Source organism: Zeus faber (genome assembly GCF_960531495.2).
Source record: "Zeus faber genome assembly, chromosome: 21".
NCBI classification, from domain to species: Eukaryota; Metazoa; Chordata; class Actinopteri; order Zeiformes; family Zeidae; genus Zeus; species Zeus faber.
This window is the reverse complement of record NC_137208.1, coordinates 20,169,510-20,185,915: the sequence shown is the minus strand read 5'-3', so window position 1 is coordinate 20,185,915 and position 16,406 is coordinate 20,169,510. Positions and strand designations below refer to the sequence as shown.

General features: G+C 42.5%; 1 protein-coding gene across 2 annotated transcripts; it reads left to right on the top strand.

Annotated features, from left to right (window-relative positions):
- The first annotated feature begins 711 nt into the window (after nt 1–711).
- Nucleotides 712–16,343, top strand: cd9b (CD9 molecule b). 2 transcript variants are annotated; one of them, XM_080022697.1, is made up of 8 exons: nt 712–931; nt 10,355–10,457; nt 12,784–12,881; nt 13,950–14,024; nt 14,131–14,232; nt 14,890–14,979; nt 15,349–15,432; nt 15,517–16,343. In XM_080022697.1, exons 1-8 carry the CDS (start codon nt 863–865, stop codon nt 15,580–15,582), a joined length of 687 nt encoding a protein of 228 aa, XP_079878823.1. In that variant the 5' UTR covers nt 712–862; the 3' UTR covers nt 15,583–16,343. The 2 variants fall into 2 exon arrangements, with proteins under 2 accessions (XP_079878823.1, XP_079878824.1); XM_080022698.1 differs by lacking the exon at nt 712–931 and adding an exon at nt 4,846–5,048.
- The last annotated feature ends 63 nt before the right edge of the window (nt 16,344–16,406 follow it).

Here is a 16,406-nt window from a genome sequence, read left to right as displayed (position 1 = left end):
AGCAGTAAAGAAGTAAAGCAGTAAAGCAGTAAAGCAGTAAAGAAGTAAAGCAGTAAAGCAGTAAAGAAGTAAAGCAGTAAAGCAGTAAAGAAGTAAAGCAGTAAAGCAGTAAAGCAGTAAAGCAGTAAAGCAGTAAAGAAGTAAAGCAGTAAAGAAGTAAAGAAGTAAAGCAGTAAAGCAGTAAAGAAGTAAAGCAGTAAAGCAGTAAAGAAGTAAAGAAGTAAAGCAGTAAAGCAGTAAAGCAGTAAAGAAGTAAAGAAGTAAAGCAGTAAAGAAGTAAAGCAGTAAAGAAGTAAAGCAGTAAAGCAGTAAAGCAGTAAAGCAGTAAAGCAGTAAAGAAGTAAAGAAGTAAAGCAGTAAAGCAGTAAAGCAGTAAAGCAGTAAAGAAGTAAAGCAGTAAAGCAGTAAAGCAGTAAAGCAGTAAAGCAGTAAAGAAGTAAAGCAGTAAAGCAGTAAAGCAGTAAAGAAGTAAAGAAGTAAAGCAGTAAAGCAGTAAAGAAGTAAAGCAGTAAAGCAGTAAAGCAGTAAAGCAGTAAAGCAGTAAAGAAGTAAAGCAGTAAAGCAGTAAAGCAGTAAAGCAGTAAAGCAGTAAAGCAGTAAAGCAGTAAATAAGTCGCGTCTGTTTCCGTCGCTCCTCTCGCTCGCGCCCACTCGACGCACGAGGCAGCGACAGAGCGGCGTCCGTCGAGCGCGCGCCCCCTGCCCCCTCCCGCCGCGCCTGGAGCCGCTGGACCCGTCGCTCTGTGGCTGCGAGGTGCACAACGAGAGGGACGTCGTCTTGGTCTCTTCCCGAGACGCGGAGCCGAGGTGACCGAAGGAAAAACCAACAGACGGACGGACGGACAGACGAAACGCCCGCAGAATGGCCGCTCTGACCGGTGGAGAGTTGTGCGTCAAATACGTTCTTTTCGTCTTCAATTTCGTCTTCTGGGTAAGTCAAAACGACGCGCACGTCGGAGCGGTTTATCAGGCGCTTTCACGGCGAGAATCTGCGAGCACTCGCGTTTAGAGACGCTACGTGAGCGTATCAAACATGTTCTGTCACGTCCCCATTATTAAAATAACGAGGACGTGATAATAACGATGATAATGATAATAATGAGGAATGCCGCTATTTTTAATTAACAGCGAGGGAATAAAAGGTGACGGACCCTTGACCATACCTCGAGCGTAGTTTAAAAACTAAAAAAAAAACTATATATGAACGGATAAAAAACATTGGACAACAGTTGCACTCTTTAAATGGGCAATATTTGGATGGATACAGTCTCAACAGAGTTAAAAAAGAAATGTCAATAAATATCAACGTTTCCAAAACGTTGCCCATTATGTCAAGCCTTGTTTTAGCTAATTAATTCCACTAGGGGGGGCGCGTGAGCTCTGTTTGTGTCGGACATGATGGAGGGATGGGTGGATGTATGGATAGATGGATGGATGGGTGGCTGGATGGATGGATAGATGTGTGGATAGATGGATGGATGTATGGATAGATGGATGGATGGGTGGCTGGATGGATGGATGGACGGATGGGTGGCTGGATTAATGGATGGATGGATGTATGGATGGATGGTGGGTGGATGGGTGGCTGGATGGATGGATGGATGGGTGGGTGGGTGGGTGGCTGGATGGATGGATGGATGGATGGATAGATGGGTGGGTGGGTGGATGGATGGATGGGTGGCTGGATGGATGGATGGATGGATGGGTGGGTGGGTGGGTGGCTGGATGGATGGGTGGGTGGATGGATGGGTGGCTGGATGGATGGATGGATGGATGGATGGGTGGATGGGTGGATGGATGGGTGGGTGGGTGGGTGGGTGGATGGATGGATGGGTGGATGGGTGGATGGGTGGGTGGGTGGATGGGTGGGTGGATGGATGGGTGGATGGATGGGTGGATGGATGGGTGGATGGATGGATGGACAGTAAACACCAAACCTCCGTTCCGAAGAAAAAAACATTTGTACAACCAGAAGTGTGTGTTTCTTCATTCAGGAGTGTATAGTTACTTTTTACCTTTTACTGATGGTTTTTTTAATGTTTATTCTTCATTCTGTTTATATCTGCTTAAAGTGTTTATCTTCCATTATCTTGCCATATTTTTTTATATTTTTATTGTATACAGTTAACTGTGAGTTTTTATTGTATATTTTACATTCTTTCCAATATATTGCCACTTTTTCATATTACCATTTTACATGTTTTAATTAATATATTAATATATATATATTATATTTTCATTTTATTATATTGTTTGTTATTATTACTGCCTATTGTTTTGATGTGAGCTGCTGGGACATTGCAATCCCCCCCGGGATGAATAAAGTATCTTTCTCTCTCTCTCTCTCTCTCTTTCCCTGTCTGTCTGTCTGTCTGTCTGTCTGTCTGTCTGTCTGTCGAACCCACTAGTCCTGTTCGGACTGTTGTGGCAGCCCTTAACCCAACACTTAACCAGATTGACCACTTTGGGGAAAATGTTGCAAAGGTGCAAACCCAAACCATCTTCTATCACTCAGACGGTTGGCGAAGGGGCAAGGGACTGGATAGACATATATTCTTTCCCAAATTGCACTTTCTCAAACCTCAAACAAGTTCTTTCTTATTTGTCTCTTTGACGTTGTGTTTGCAGGTCCTTATTAAGTCTTAAATGTCTTCAGTTTGACAAATATTTGGTCATACTGTATAAGTCATGAAATACAATTCACGAGGTTTTGATTTCAACGTAGAGATTCAGATTCAGATGTCGGATTTAATTTTTCTTACTTGTATTTTTTCAAAATGAGTCAAGTTCTTTTGATGTTATACAGTAAATCCCGAAACCCAATACAGTGGTACCCCGACTTACGACTGTATTTCATTCTATCAGAACGGTCGTATGTTAAAACAGTCGTATGTCGAAGTAATTTTTCCCATATAAATTATGAAATCATGAAGGGTGAAAATAAACAAAATACACGCCACAAACACAGTGAATATGAAAAAAAATATGGATAAGCCACAAACTACATGCACACACGATGTGGGTCGCCTGCTGACTGGCCGCCGACGCGCCAACTCCAAATTTCCACGGTCGTATCTTGGAGCAGTCGGTCGCAAGTCGATACAAATTTTCGCAACTATCGCTACTCGTATCTTGGATTAGTCTTAACGAGATGCAGTCGTAAGTCGAGGCACCACTGTACATGGGAGATCATTTGACCAAAAATCGGTCTTAAAAGGTATTGAATTTACCTCTCGAATCCCTGCAGACATCCTGTCTTTTTGAATGGGAATATGGCTCAGGTGGGTCTCCCCAGGTCTGAAACAATTCAAGGTAAATGCGGCCTCCCAGCTGCCACATTTCTTTTAGAAAAAAATAATTGTACAATATTAAATGTACAATATTAAACACAAATGTTGTAATTGGATGTACTGTACCAGATTTAGCCTCAGCTAACTTTCACCGGCAGTTCTTTGGCAGGTGACATTATTCCTGTAGGGGCGCTGCTCTACACACCTCAATATTTATTTTTTTCGTGGGAAACACCAGAGGTGGGGAAAAAAAAAAATCTGGGTTCAGAAAGTAAAGTTCCACTCAAGAGGTCCAGGGATCATCCATGTCGATGGAGCATGTGGATGGACCTCTGGTAGTTGGCAAAACCCAAAGGTCCAACTGATGAGTAGAATCACCTGGATCAATGCATGGGTGGGGCCAAAACAAGGCAGGAATTCTTACTTTATCATCCTGAAATTTTCCACCTCTGGAAAACACCTCATAGATATATAGACAGATAGGTAGGTCGGTAGGAAGGTCGACAGACAGACAGGTACTCGCTGCTCAGTGAGCATAATGTGGGGCGGAGAGGTGGAAAAGTAAAAGAGAGAGAGAGGAGGGAAAGAGACAGGCGTGGCACAGGATCTCATAACTTCAGATACAAAGCTTTTGTTGTTGGTTTAACTTCGTCCAGGGGAGAAGGTAGATTGAGTTACCTTCTCTATAAACACCGCCCCTCCCATCCCCCACATGTGTGTGTGTGTGTGTGTGTGTACAATCACTTATGCCTAAGGAGCTTAAAGGTAATCATTTCATTCATCCATTTTTGATTCATTCAACCGCACTGGTAGACTGGTTTGAAGGCAGCTGTTTCTACAGCTATCAATCAAATGTTGTCCGGGCTGACTCTTCCCCTCTCCTTCCCTTCTCTGTCCGCCTTTGCCCCCGCCTGCATCGGCTATCTTGTCTCTGCCATTATCTCTCTCTCTCTCTCTCTCTCTCGCTCCCTCTCTCATTTCATTTCAATTCAATTCAAAAGGCTTCACTGGCAGGGTAAACATACCTCTCCTTGGCCAAAAGCAAGTGGAAAAAAAGATGAAGAATATTACACTAAAATAAAAATTCAAACTTTTAAAATATGGCTATTAAAAAAAATAGATATACAGATACGTAAATGTACTGATAAGTAAGAAAGAATTACAGTGCGTGTCCCTGGACCGGGGCCAAGATGAAGAATATTACACTAAAATAAAAATTCTAACTTTTAAAATATGGCTATTAAAAAAAATTGATATACAGATACGTAAATGTACTGATAAGTAAGAAAGAATTACAGTGCGTGTCCCTGGACCTGGGCCAACAAGAGTTTCCCTCCCGCTTTCTCTGTCTATGTCGTTCGCACAACAAAGCCCTCTCCGTGCGTTTCCCGCCAACGGGGCCGTGCACCCCTCCAGCCTTTCCTCCTTCCCCCTAGTCCCGCCCCCTGCCTTGCCTTAACAATGCACAGGTGAGCCGAATGAAGGTGTGGCTCAAACTCAAAGCGCTCAAGCTATCTCTGCCTCGCCCTGTCGTCTCCCCTGCCTATTCTTCTTCCTCCCCTGGCCGAGAGCGGAGCGTTTCTTCTCTCCCCCTCCACCAGACCTCTCTCTCTCTCTCTCGTGTGCTCGTTTGGAATTTAAAAACACCAAATACTTTCTGAACTTATATACACCATAAGAGTATATCCATTGACCGGAATCATGGGAGGAATGCAGTGTATCAAGTACTTGATGTTCGGTTTCAACTTCCTGTTTTGGGTAAGTCGTGTTATTTTTGGTGTGTTGATACTATGTGTGAATAGCGGGCTGGAGACGCTGAGCGAAGTGTGAAAAGCAGTACACTGGCAGTTTATCTGAATTAATGACAAAAATAGGCCACATTAGGAACTTGTTGACTTCTACCTTTTTGATTTGATAAATAGTCTGTTGCCCTACTTTATATAGTTGTTTTACTTTGGGGTTTTTTGTAGGCATGGTAAGGAGTGGCAATGGATGTCACTTTTAATGTTAAATCCTACTAATAATAAAAACTACTAACTAATAATTAGTATGAGTGATGTATTTTAATGTTGACATTATTTCATAAAATAGTTCCAAAGCCACAACCGTAATTTTTTTTTTTTTTTGATCAGCATGTGTTTGACTTAGTGTGTGTGTGGGGGGGGTAGGTTTCTGCTATACTTTCTTTGGATTTGCTGTACTTTTTGGATTTCTGTGTTTTTTTTTTTTTTAATTTCACTTAATTCCTGCCCTGCGGGGAAATCGAGCAGTTCGGTTTAAACAGAGTTTTGAGTTTTTTGATAAACGGTCTTGAGTAAATGGTGTCTCTGAAGAATAACGTGTTCTTTAAAAATTGACTGGCTTACAAATTAGAGAGCAAGAGAGAGCACTGCCAAAGCCTTTTGAATTGATAATAGTTTTTCATGTCAAGACCAAATTACCCTCAAGCATTTGATTAAGTCAACGATCCTCCATTCTGGATCTGCAGGAAGCTGCATGTATTGTAATGCATGACTGAAACTCCTCCCCCCCCCCCCCAATCACAAGGGTTAATCAACCAAGCAGCATTCATTTCAATTCAATATTAACCCTTCCACCACAAGCAGTAAATCTGTTCCTCACCCACCAGCACAGACACCGAACACACTTTGAAAGCGGAATTGAACATTCAAAACCTGGATAAGGGAAAAAGAAAAGCAATGCCACTGCTTGAATTCTCACTGGAGCTGGATGTAATGCTCCAGGGTAGGAGGGGAGTGAAGGGTGTGAGTTAACCATACAGTACACCAGAGCGAGGCCATCAAAATTAGACGATCAAATCAAGGCCACTCTGTAAACTACTTTGCCAAGTTGTTGTTTTTGAGAAGCCTGGGTCAGGACGATTGTAGATGTATTATTTCTCAGAGAGCTCCATTTGAAGCGCAATGATAAATTAACAGCTTCTCTTTTTTTTGTACTGATTTGGGGTTGGTTGGGTTCTGTTAAGTGAGGAATTTTATTGGACTAATGGTTTTCGATAGCTTGATAAGTCATGAAGAGTTATCTGAATTCATTTTGAAAAACCTGTACGTTAAGGTCCTAAATGACTAGAGACACATCACTTCCCCCACCCCTTGACTCATAGGCATTGCGCCACACCCCAATTTTTCCAACTTGCTGGTGAGCCCTCATGATAATCCCCGTCAGTTTGGGCAGAGCTGGGCCACCATGCATCTTTTTCTATATTCTTGCAGGAGAACTTAAATGCTCAGGTTGCTAATAACTGGGAAACCTTGAGTGCCGTGCTGACTTTGAACCAGAGTGGTGGGATGTTACTGGACTTGTGTAGTAGTCACGGTTTGTCGGTGTGTGTTCTCAGAGGTTTATCTGTTGTCACAGTTTGTCTATAGTCTAGTTTTATTTTATTGTTTGAACAGCATAGCCACAATGAATAGCTATGCTTCATTGGATCTCCACGAATGGAAAGCATATTTCCATAACATAAGGGTGGGCGTGTGGTGAACATCAGTATCTGTAGGCTTGATCCAACCTGCTGCGGTTAGTCAGATTACCTGATCCTTCACTGAGTGAGACGGATACAGTTCACACACACAAAAGGAAGGTGTGATAAGTTATTGCTGTTTCACGCCTAATTAGTATTTTGAAGTATTTTTATTTTTTTGTTTGTTTTTTTTTTTCCCCAGGTGAAGTCTGCTTAGTCAATGTAGGAGAAGCTCCCCTCTTTTACAGTATTTAGATGATATAATATTTACATAGTTTGATCCATTCTTCGATGTGTGAGCTACTGTCTCTCAACAATGTCTGCCCCCTATCATGTTGGCAAAATGCGGCCTGTAGTTCATCTCACAAGATTCCGGGCCTGCCTCTACGATGCTCATGTGTTTTGTTGTTTTTTTTTTTAACTCCTTGCTCTCTCCCAAGCCCAGCCCAGCCCAGCAATAAGATATCTGATGGACAAGACGCTGCAGGAGAATGGGGGAGCGTCTTTGATTTAATTTGAATTTGAAGGACAATTGGTTTTTGTGGGGGTTTTTTTTGCTATCAAACGGAGATGAATTTAACATTTAATGCCAGTTTCAATTCGGCCTCAACAAATATGTGGCTGCACTATTGAACAGCAAGTATCCCAGCCAGAGGTCATTACACAATTGGAAAGACTCATTCAAACCTCTGTTAATTTCCACATTGTTTATTTGTGTATTGTTTTTGTTAATTATAGTCACTTTTGGCCTGTAAAATGAACGGCAGATTGCAGTCGTGCTGGCTGAGAACTCATGCTAGACCCTATGGGGAGGGACTTGGTACCTCAGCTCTAAATGGACTCCAGCATTCTTGATTAATTGTAGGTTTAGGCTTGGTTACCGCTTTTGAGAAGATGGCCGGAAAGGGTTTAAACATGGACGGCGCTTCAGCAGAATGATTGGAAGGCGACTGCTGGCGATGGAGCCCCTGGCCGTTGACCGTACGAGTCAGCTTTCCAGTGAGGTGTCTCTTGAGTCACTGCTGTTGCTGTCCCCCTGTTTATGAGTTGATCCAGTGCAAACATACTGTTTTCTGATGCAGATTTTGGGACTGTGAGCAGGAGGTTTCTTTCCGCGATAACAAGGATTGTTCTCCTTGGTATAGTGAGCCATAACATCTCATCAACCACTATAGGTCCCATTGCTCAACGTGACGACCAGATTTCTGTTTGTGAGCGGATGGTTAAAAGGTGTAAACTGTGGGTTATTCTAACTAGTCACACAACAGATTAGATAAGTGCCTAAAGTGCTGGAATGTACTCAGATTGCTCTTTTCATGGTGCCAGTTTGTTTTAATTGTAGCAGTGGAAAAACTGCATTCTTTTCCCCTGGAAAATGAAGTGACAATCTATGACTATCGTGTGTAGCAAGGACATCGTTAAGGGTAAGCGTCCCCAAATGATTTATGAACAGACCCCAATCTAAAATGGCTGGCTTTTCCTATAGACGGCCAGCAATTGCGCTCCCTCTGATGGATGATCGGCATGCAAACACAGTGGGTTTTTATTGGGTTTATAGATGTAGGTTATTTTATTTTACTCTGTTTCCTTATGGAACAAAACAAGCACCGTGCCTAATAGGGACACATTGTCCACAGTTTGCTTAAATTGGAGAAATGGCTACAGCCTGCTTGGGCTGAGCGCCTGATGATTTTGCATCCTAGCAATGCCCCTGGTGTGTAGTATTTAGGTAGATATTTAGATATTCATAATGAATAAACATTAAACAGTAGCATGTTTCATTTATGTATGTTCAAGTCACATACACTGTAAGCAGAGGAATACTGTGTTGGTTTACAAGCAAAAATAGCTTTTTACATGTTCTAATAATTAACAAGCTAGATGTGAGAAGTCATACATGAACCATGCAGTAAGGAATTTATGTTGAAGTTTTGTTTAACCTTTTTTGTTTGTTTTTGCAGTTGTGACACCGCCTGTGAGTGTTTCAGAAACATTACACTTGTAGACAGTGAGCAATAAAACCTCAGTATGGAGCAATGAGTGTATTTGTAAGACTTTGCCAGTCATTGACATTTTTTTTGTTAAGGTAACAACGGCGCTTGAATGCACTGAGAGCCGCCTTTCATGCCTCCAAATCTTTGAAACGAGGCATAGTTTAATGCTAATAGAAACCGCACCCTGAGTCGTCGCTGTGTTGCCATCTTTACCTTTTAGCTGCCGTGCTTAATCAGATATACATCCCCTGTGTCCTGGTGTTGCGGTGTCAAAGTTCACCATTTAAATGTCGATCACATTACTTGGCAGTTTGCCTTTTATCTGTTTGAGGTCTGGAAAACGAATCCAATGTCCGATCTGAGCTCCAACATTGGCATCAATGGAAGTAGCAATAATGTATTTAAAAGCATATCTTCCCTGGCAGGGTTGTTGAAATTATGATCAGTTGGACTTGTTGGTACTATATGGAGAGGTAGCCCATTAATGACACAATTCTGAATTAGTGCAGACTTGTTTGCCGCTGAGACTGCATCTGCACTGATAATATAACTAGGTTATGTCACCACAACTATTGCCATGACTTCTGACTGCTCTGATTTCAAGCCACATGACTACTCAGAAGAAGCAGCAGACACGTCTGTCCGTCTGTCTTTCTGCGTCCTTTACGACGAAAAGATTGTGTCGAGATGCCCTGAACATGTTGAGACGTGATGCTTGCAGACAGGGATCACATACACAGAAATATCTTGTTGCGCAACTGTAGACGTCACAGCAGTGGTTCATGCTGTGTGACAACTATTTGGGCGTTAGTCATTGTTGGTGGTAAACTATAATTTGTGGTTGTTTTAGGAGTGATTTAGTCACTTAGGTGGCTTATGACTATGGTAAACAGCCCAGGAAAGAGAAGACATGAGGCCGAGCATGTGTATTATTACTATTTTTGGCCTGCTTTCAAGCTTTATCACTGCTTCGAGTACAGCTTCTAAAACAATATTAATGGAAAATATAATGGGGGATGTATTGTATGGGGGCCCAATTAAAAAAAAAAAAAAAAAAAAAAAAAAACCCGACTTAAGGTTCCTTCTTTATCCTTCTGTGGCCAGCTTTCATCAATTGTCGTGATTAAATTGTCAGAAGTTCTCATCTCTATGATGACAACTAGACAAAGGTCTGACATATCACTACTGCCACACCCTTCGGAAACCAACCCTAGCTGAAATAGTTTTTTGGTGGGGTCAGCAGCTCCAGGTGGGATACACCCCGTTCAATGACTCAGGGGTGGCGGAAGAGAGACTAGTATTTATTTTAACTGTAAAAGCTAGTTGTTTTTCCTGCCATTTAACATGGAATGCATTTCACCAGCGCGTCCTCTCGACTTAATCCAGATGGCGGGAACGTTTAACAAGAACGGCTGGTTTTTCTGGTTTTGTGTATGCGTGTGTGGCCCTGGCAAAGGAAATCAAAAGACCCAATACATGTCTAATGTGCTAATCGGCTTAAACTGCGTTCCCACTGAAAAATGTCTATGACTGAAAAACCGTGAAGTCTAGCCTTTACAATGCAAGTTCCTATCTCTCCCTCTGCACAGCTGGCGGGCACAGGAGTACTGGCCGTGGGACTTTGGCTGCGTTTTGACTCCCGAACCTCCGGGCTGTTCGAAGGAGTGGGCTCCCCCTCAGTCTTCTTCACTGGTAAGACATTTTACTTTGATACAACCTGAGGTTTCCCCGCCCCCGGCTTAAGCTACACAAACATCAGGCTAACTTGGATCCAGTTCGACAGGAGGGCTCTACACTAGTTGAGTCGACTGAGTCCCAACCTCCAGTCGCGACAAGTTATGATCTCCTAGTCGGACTTGTTTAAAGCTTCAAAACAAAATAAATGTAATCCTTTAGTTAACCAAACATTCCATGCAATCCTCTGGCTGCAGCTGCTTCATCCCTTATCTCAGTTGCACCATGACTTCAAATACCTTTTCTCAAATATGTCCCCTTCCGTAACAATTTGTCCTTTTTATGGAAAGTCACCCCCCCCCCCCCCCCCAAACTATCCAACTAACCAACTAACTAACAATCCCTCCACCTCCGGTTTATATCACCCCAAGAAAGAACTTGGCCATTTTCCCACAAATCGTGACAATTTCCAAATTGATGCTGACTGTAGAGGTAGAATGGCTCCCAGAAAAACTACAATATCAAAAAAAAATCAACAACACCACAGCCATTCTTTAACCCATCTCATGGCCATGAATGAGCGCATATATATATATATATATATATATATATATATATTTATATATATACACACACACACACACACAGTCAACAAGCAAGCAGACTTTAGTGTAATAACGGGGGAAATGGGTCCCCGCAGGGTTTCTTGAGATCATTAACCCGAACAAATGTTTGTGTGTGTTGTTGCCATGGGGACGGGCCACTCCTTTGCTTGCATGGTTTTCCATGGGTGTAGGAGAGAGTCTGCAGAGCTTAGTCACGCAGGACGAGAATGTGGTGATAACAGCCGTGCAAAAGGTGCAGGAAACACAGGCGGCTGGTGAGGAGGTGTCCTAACTTGGAACGGTCTGTCCCGGTTGAAACAATCGTCTTTCGGACCATTGTGTGTGTGGCCCTGTGGCCTTGGCTGCCTCCCCAAACGGATAAGACATGGGTCTGACTTGCCACTTCCCAGAAAACAATGTATCCACTACAGAGTTTCATTGTTTTGTTTTTTCTTTGTTTTTTTTTGTGAGTGAAACCTCAATGAGCACAGCGTCTAAATTGTAGTGAACATCAAATGTGAACATCAATGTGACCATCAAAAATCGCATGGAATCTGGACCTGGGCCACTGTCATATTATGTGATCCTAAATCCGATTCCGATCTGAGGCGAGGCGACCTCGGTCGAGGGTCGTATCAGAATGGCTGACTCTTGCATGACATCCTGGTGATGTATTTTTGGTCACCTTAACCCAGTGTGTCTTGCCACAAGAGCCGTGTGGACAATTGCGAGCAAGTTCCTCTAAGCTCAATGCTGGCGACTCTTAAGCGAGCGCCTAAGTCCCAGCTGAACCGGTCATCTTAAGAGTGCACACACGCACACTCGCGTGCACGCTGAATGGTATAATGGCAGCACTGTGAAGAACGGAGGGCAGATGAGGCCAAATTTCGTTCACAGCAAAGCCATTTCTCCAGCCTGGCAGAGTCACACTCACATATACAGGCTTCTTTCTTTGTTTATGGACAGGGGCGCCTTTGTTTTTTGACTTTTGTTTTCCTTCCAAATGCTGAAGAACTGTCACACAGTAGAGAGAGAGAGAGAGAGATTCTCCTCACCCTTCCCTCTCTGCCTTCCTTTTCGGTTTCTTTCCATCTAACAGATGGGGGGGAGTGGTCGGCCGTGCCGCAGAGAACAAGTTTGAAACGACAAACATCTTAATGACTGCCTCAAAAGCCGATAGGGGGAAGAGCGTGTGTATTGACATTGGTATTACAATGGTGGTGCCCCCTCCCTTATGTATTTTTCTTTTTGTGCGTTTTCTGTTCCAGTGATATTTGAACAACAATTATGATTCATTACTGTAAACGCCACATCTAGAGATGACAAAGACGGCGGGCCTTTATAGACAAAATTTAATTACACGCACCAGCCTTTGTTTTTTTATTTATTTTTTTTCCAGCCATTGTTTTGAAATTGACTGGAAGTCTCTCTGCGCTCACCACAATGTAAATCCGAGAAGATTTTTTTTTTTTCTTCTGCAATACAGAATACAATAATGCGAGGAACCACATTGAGAGGCCAAAAAAAAGCAAAAAACGTGTCTTGTTCTGTTTGAGTCAACTATTTTTGTTTTTGTACCTTTTTTTTTTGTTTGTTTGTTTTTTTTAAGCTTGAAAAATCAACAGTGAGACCTTCAAACCTGTATTTCTGGGAATCACCATAAGAGAAGGGCAGTAGAATGATCGGTTGGCATGCAGTTATGTTTTTCTTAGCGTGTGTGTGTGTGTGCGTGTGCGTAGGTGTGTACATCCTGATTGCTGCGGGGGCTCTGATGATGGTCGTTGGCTTCCTGGGATGTTGTGGAGCCATCAAGGAATCGCCGTGCATGCTGGGATTGGTGAGGCAGTCTGTCCATTTTGGTTTTGCTTTTTCATTTTTTTTCTTTTAGTGCTTTTTATTATTCTCCTTTATGTGTCAAAACTCACGATCGCGGAGTTCAATCTCCTATGCTGTGTCAAAAGTACAGGAGAAGATCAGCAGAACAAGAGAAATGGTGAACGGAAGCGTGTAAGAGGAGACATTGAGATATAGATGTTTGCTCTTTATCTGGAGGGTACAGCATAGAAGAGACATGGGTTGGATCCAGGAATGCGTGCAAAGGAGAACAACGTGCCGGCAGAATGCACAATTATATATTCTATATTAAATTATACTCCATAGAAAATGTAGGGCATTCAGTGCTAACCTGTAATATTGAGACTTGTTTGGAGGAGTTCAAGAGTAGTAATGATTAAAAATAATTATGTCCTGAGGGATAATGGTAATCCTTAAGGTCTTACTTGATGAACCAAAACTGAAATTGAGTAAAAATAGTAATATTTACCTATTTTTATTAAGTGCACCGTGCTTGTTTCTGTATTATATATTTTTGATAGCCTTCTTATAACAGGGTTTTCCCCAGGTGCTTGAATTTCGTCCTCAGAAATTGAAATACTAGAATACCTTGAAAATTAACCATTTTGCACTGAAGTCCTTGAAAAAACCACAATCACTGAAAACCTGTGAGAATAGGTTACTTAATTAATTTGTTTTTTTACGATAGATTATGCCGGGGAAATGTAGTTTAATCCAGCATGGCTGGAAATGGACAGTTAATAATGATAGATGAAAATGAATTAATAATGGATATACCGTACTAATATAAATAATGGACAAAGAGATTGAGATTGTCTTAATGAGTAAAGGTCACATTGCAACTTGATCATATTTGTTTTGCTTGTTTGCACTTGATTAATGATCATAATCATTAATGCCAATGACACCATTGTAGAAGGCACGGCAGGTTAATTTATATAGCACATCTCAACAACAAGGCAATTGAAAGTGCTTTGTGCATCATGACGGCACAACGTCTTATCCAATATCTGTTTGTCACTCTAGCTCTGCATTCCATGTCTTCTTTCAGTTCTTCTTCTTCCTGCTCGTCATCTTCGCCATTGAGGTGGCCGCCGGGATTTGGGGACTCTCCAACAGAGACAGTGTACGTAGCGCTGCAGAGACGTCAATGTGTCGTCGTGCCCTCCCCCAAGTTCCCGCTTTAGAATCATTTCATTTGTATTTTTGTAAGAGTGTCTCTCTCTCTCCAGGTGGTGGAGGATGTGACGGAGTTCTACAAGCAGACCTACACCAACTACAAAGACACAAAGCAGGAGGCGCTGAAGGAAACCCTCCGCCTCATCCACTTTGGGGTGAGACGCACACACACACACACACACACACTCATTTCAGTTGGTTTGTAGAGTTGGGCATCAGACCTCTAATCTGGTCACGGAACGAAAATCCAAGTTGGAAGCCTGACAATACAAGGGATTTTGAAAAGGGATTTTGAAAAGGCATACAGTATATCGGGGTATCATACAGGTACTTCAGGGGCTTGAATTTTGTCCTCAGAAATGTTAGCAACGGAATTCCTTGAAAATAGCCCCTTTTGTGCAGAAGTGCTTGGGAAAAAACCCCCACTATCCTTATAAAAAACAGGATAATTGAAAACCCGTGATAACCCCCCTGGTTTTGTTATTTATGTCGGAATTTTCCAGAATTACTTTCATGACATCACTTATGCCAGGAAAATGTAAAATGAGTTCAATAATAGACAATGAGACTTAAGATTATATCGTGGATTCTTCATAGGACTAGTTAAGATCCCTCAATTTTCAGTACAACAATTGAGATGGTTGAGAATGTCATCTTGGGTGGGGTGAGTTTTGCACAGATCACGGGCCACTAATGCAACTAATAATTCATATGTTTTGCTTAAGAATGGGGGGGGGGGTAGTGCTTAAAGTACTTGGAAATGCTTAAATTTCGTGTGTGTTATATTAAACTTGACGTTTTGGTTCACACAGCTGAACTGCTGCGGACCTACGGGGACGGTGATTGACGCCGCCAAGGACATCTGCCCCAAGAAGGAGGGTCTGGAGATTCTCATCACCAAGGTAACGCACCTTATTGCCTGTATGTTTTGGTCTGATAAGTTGTACTACTACTTTACTACTACACCATACACACTGTAGTTCAAAGTGATAAAGCCCAGTTTGACTTGGCATATCTAATGTGTCAATTCCCCAATAGTTATAGTGACGGTGTTGCTTGTATGTATGTGGTGAAATCAGCGGCATATCAGAGAAACCCTTGGGTTCACACAAGACGGAGTAGGGTTGGTGAACTAGCGATACGTGGAAATACAGATTTCTACATGTTGATGCATAAAGGGTGGAGACGGAAACGAGATGGACGACGAATCCAGTCCGACTTTTAACCGTTAAACCCTTTTTCTCTCCCCTTCTCGCTGCCTGCGTGGTCAGAGCTGTCCCGCCGCCATCGAGGAAGTGTTCAACAGCAAACTGCACATCATCGGCGGCGTGGGCATCGGCATCGGGGTCATCATGGTGAGGCGGGCGATGTCCGAATGAAACCGCCGTCTCCAGGCTCATCGATGCGCGGCGCTGACCATGTCCTCTCTTCTCTCCCAGATCTTTGGAATGATCTTCAGCATGCTGCTCTGCTGCGCCATCAAGAAGTCCAGAGACTTTGTCTAAAGGCGTGCGCACGGCGGAGCGTCTGCAGTTTGTATAGGTTCATACCCGAGGTCGCCGGCTTTAGATGTCTTTATAATATCTTTTTATTTTTGTTTTTCAAAGTCATAATCCAATCGTTTAACTAGTAACCTATTAAAGTGCTGTTGGGATCCGTGCCGGATGGATGGACGGACAAAGTCGCCTGTGAGGGTACGGAATCTTTGAGTTGTACAGTATATTTGGTTTCCAGTCCTCGGGGCCCTGGGCTCCAGGAGTCAGATCGAACGGTTAAATTCCCCTCCTTGGTATTGGTTGCATTAAAGGGAACTGGAATGTCTTTCTGGAGGTTAAGGCATACTTACAGTCGGCAAAGGTTAAATGAAGTGTAGAGTATGGTATCCTCGTGTTCTAGTGGTACTTGGGTCCAGAAACCATTCAAGATCTTCTCTTGAATGCGATGAAATCCCTCTCTGTTTTGACCTGCTTTGACCGTGCGTCTTGTCCATTTCCGCTCCCGACAATGAGGGACGTTGTTGAATGACGCCGCGGTGACGCAGATTCTCTTTTTAGGTCTGTCTGTGGCGAATGTTCCGAATCCATTAAGGCCTCTAGGAAACAAACTTAATTTTATTTTACAATTATTTGGCTTCACGTGTCTGTAAATTAACTTTGCCTTTTGAGCTTTTGTTTTTATAAAAATACAGAAAGATGGATTTTTATGCAAATACTGATGAGTTAAACTGTATGTTGTTGAAATGCTAAATTAAAAAAATACAAACTAATCGTTATGATGGACTTGTTCTCATTTTTAACCTGGACAGATAACTCTGTTCCACTTCCAAGAG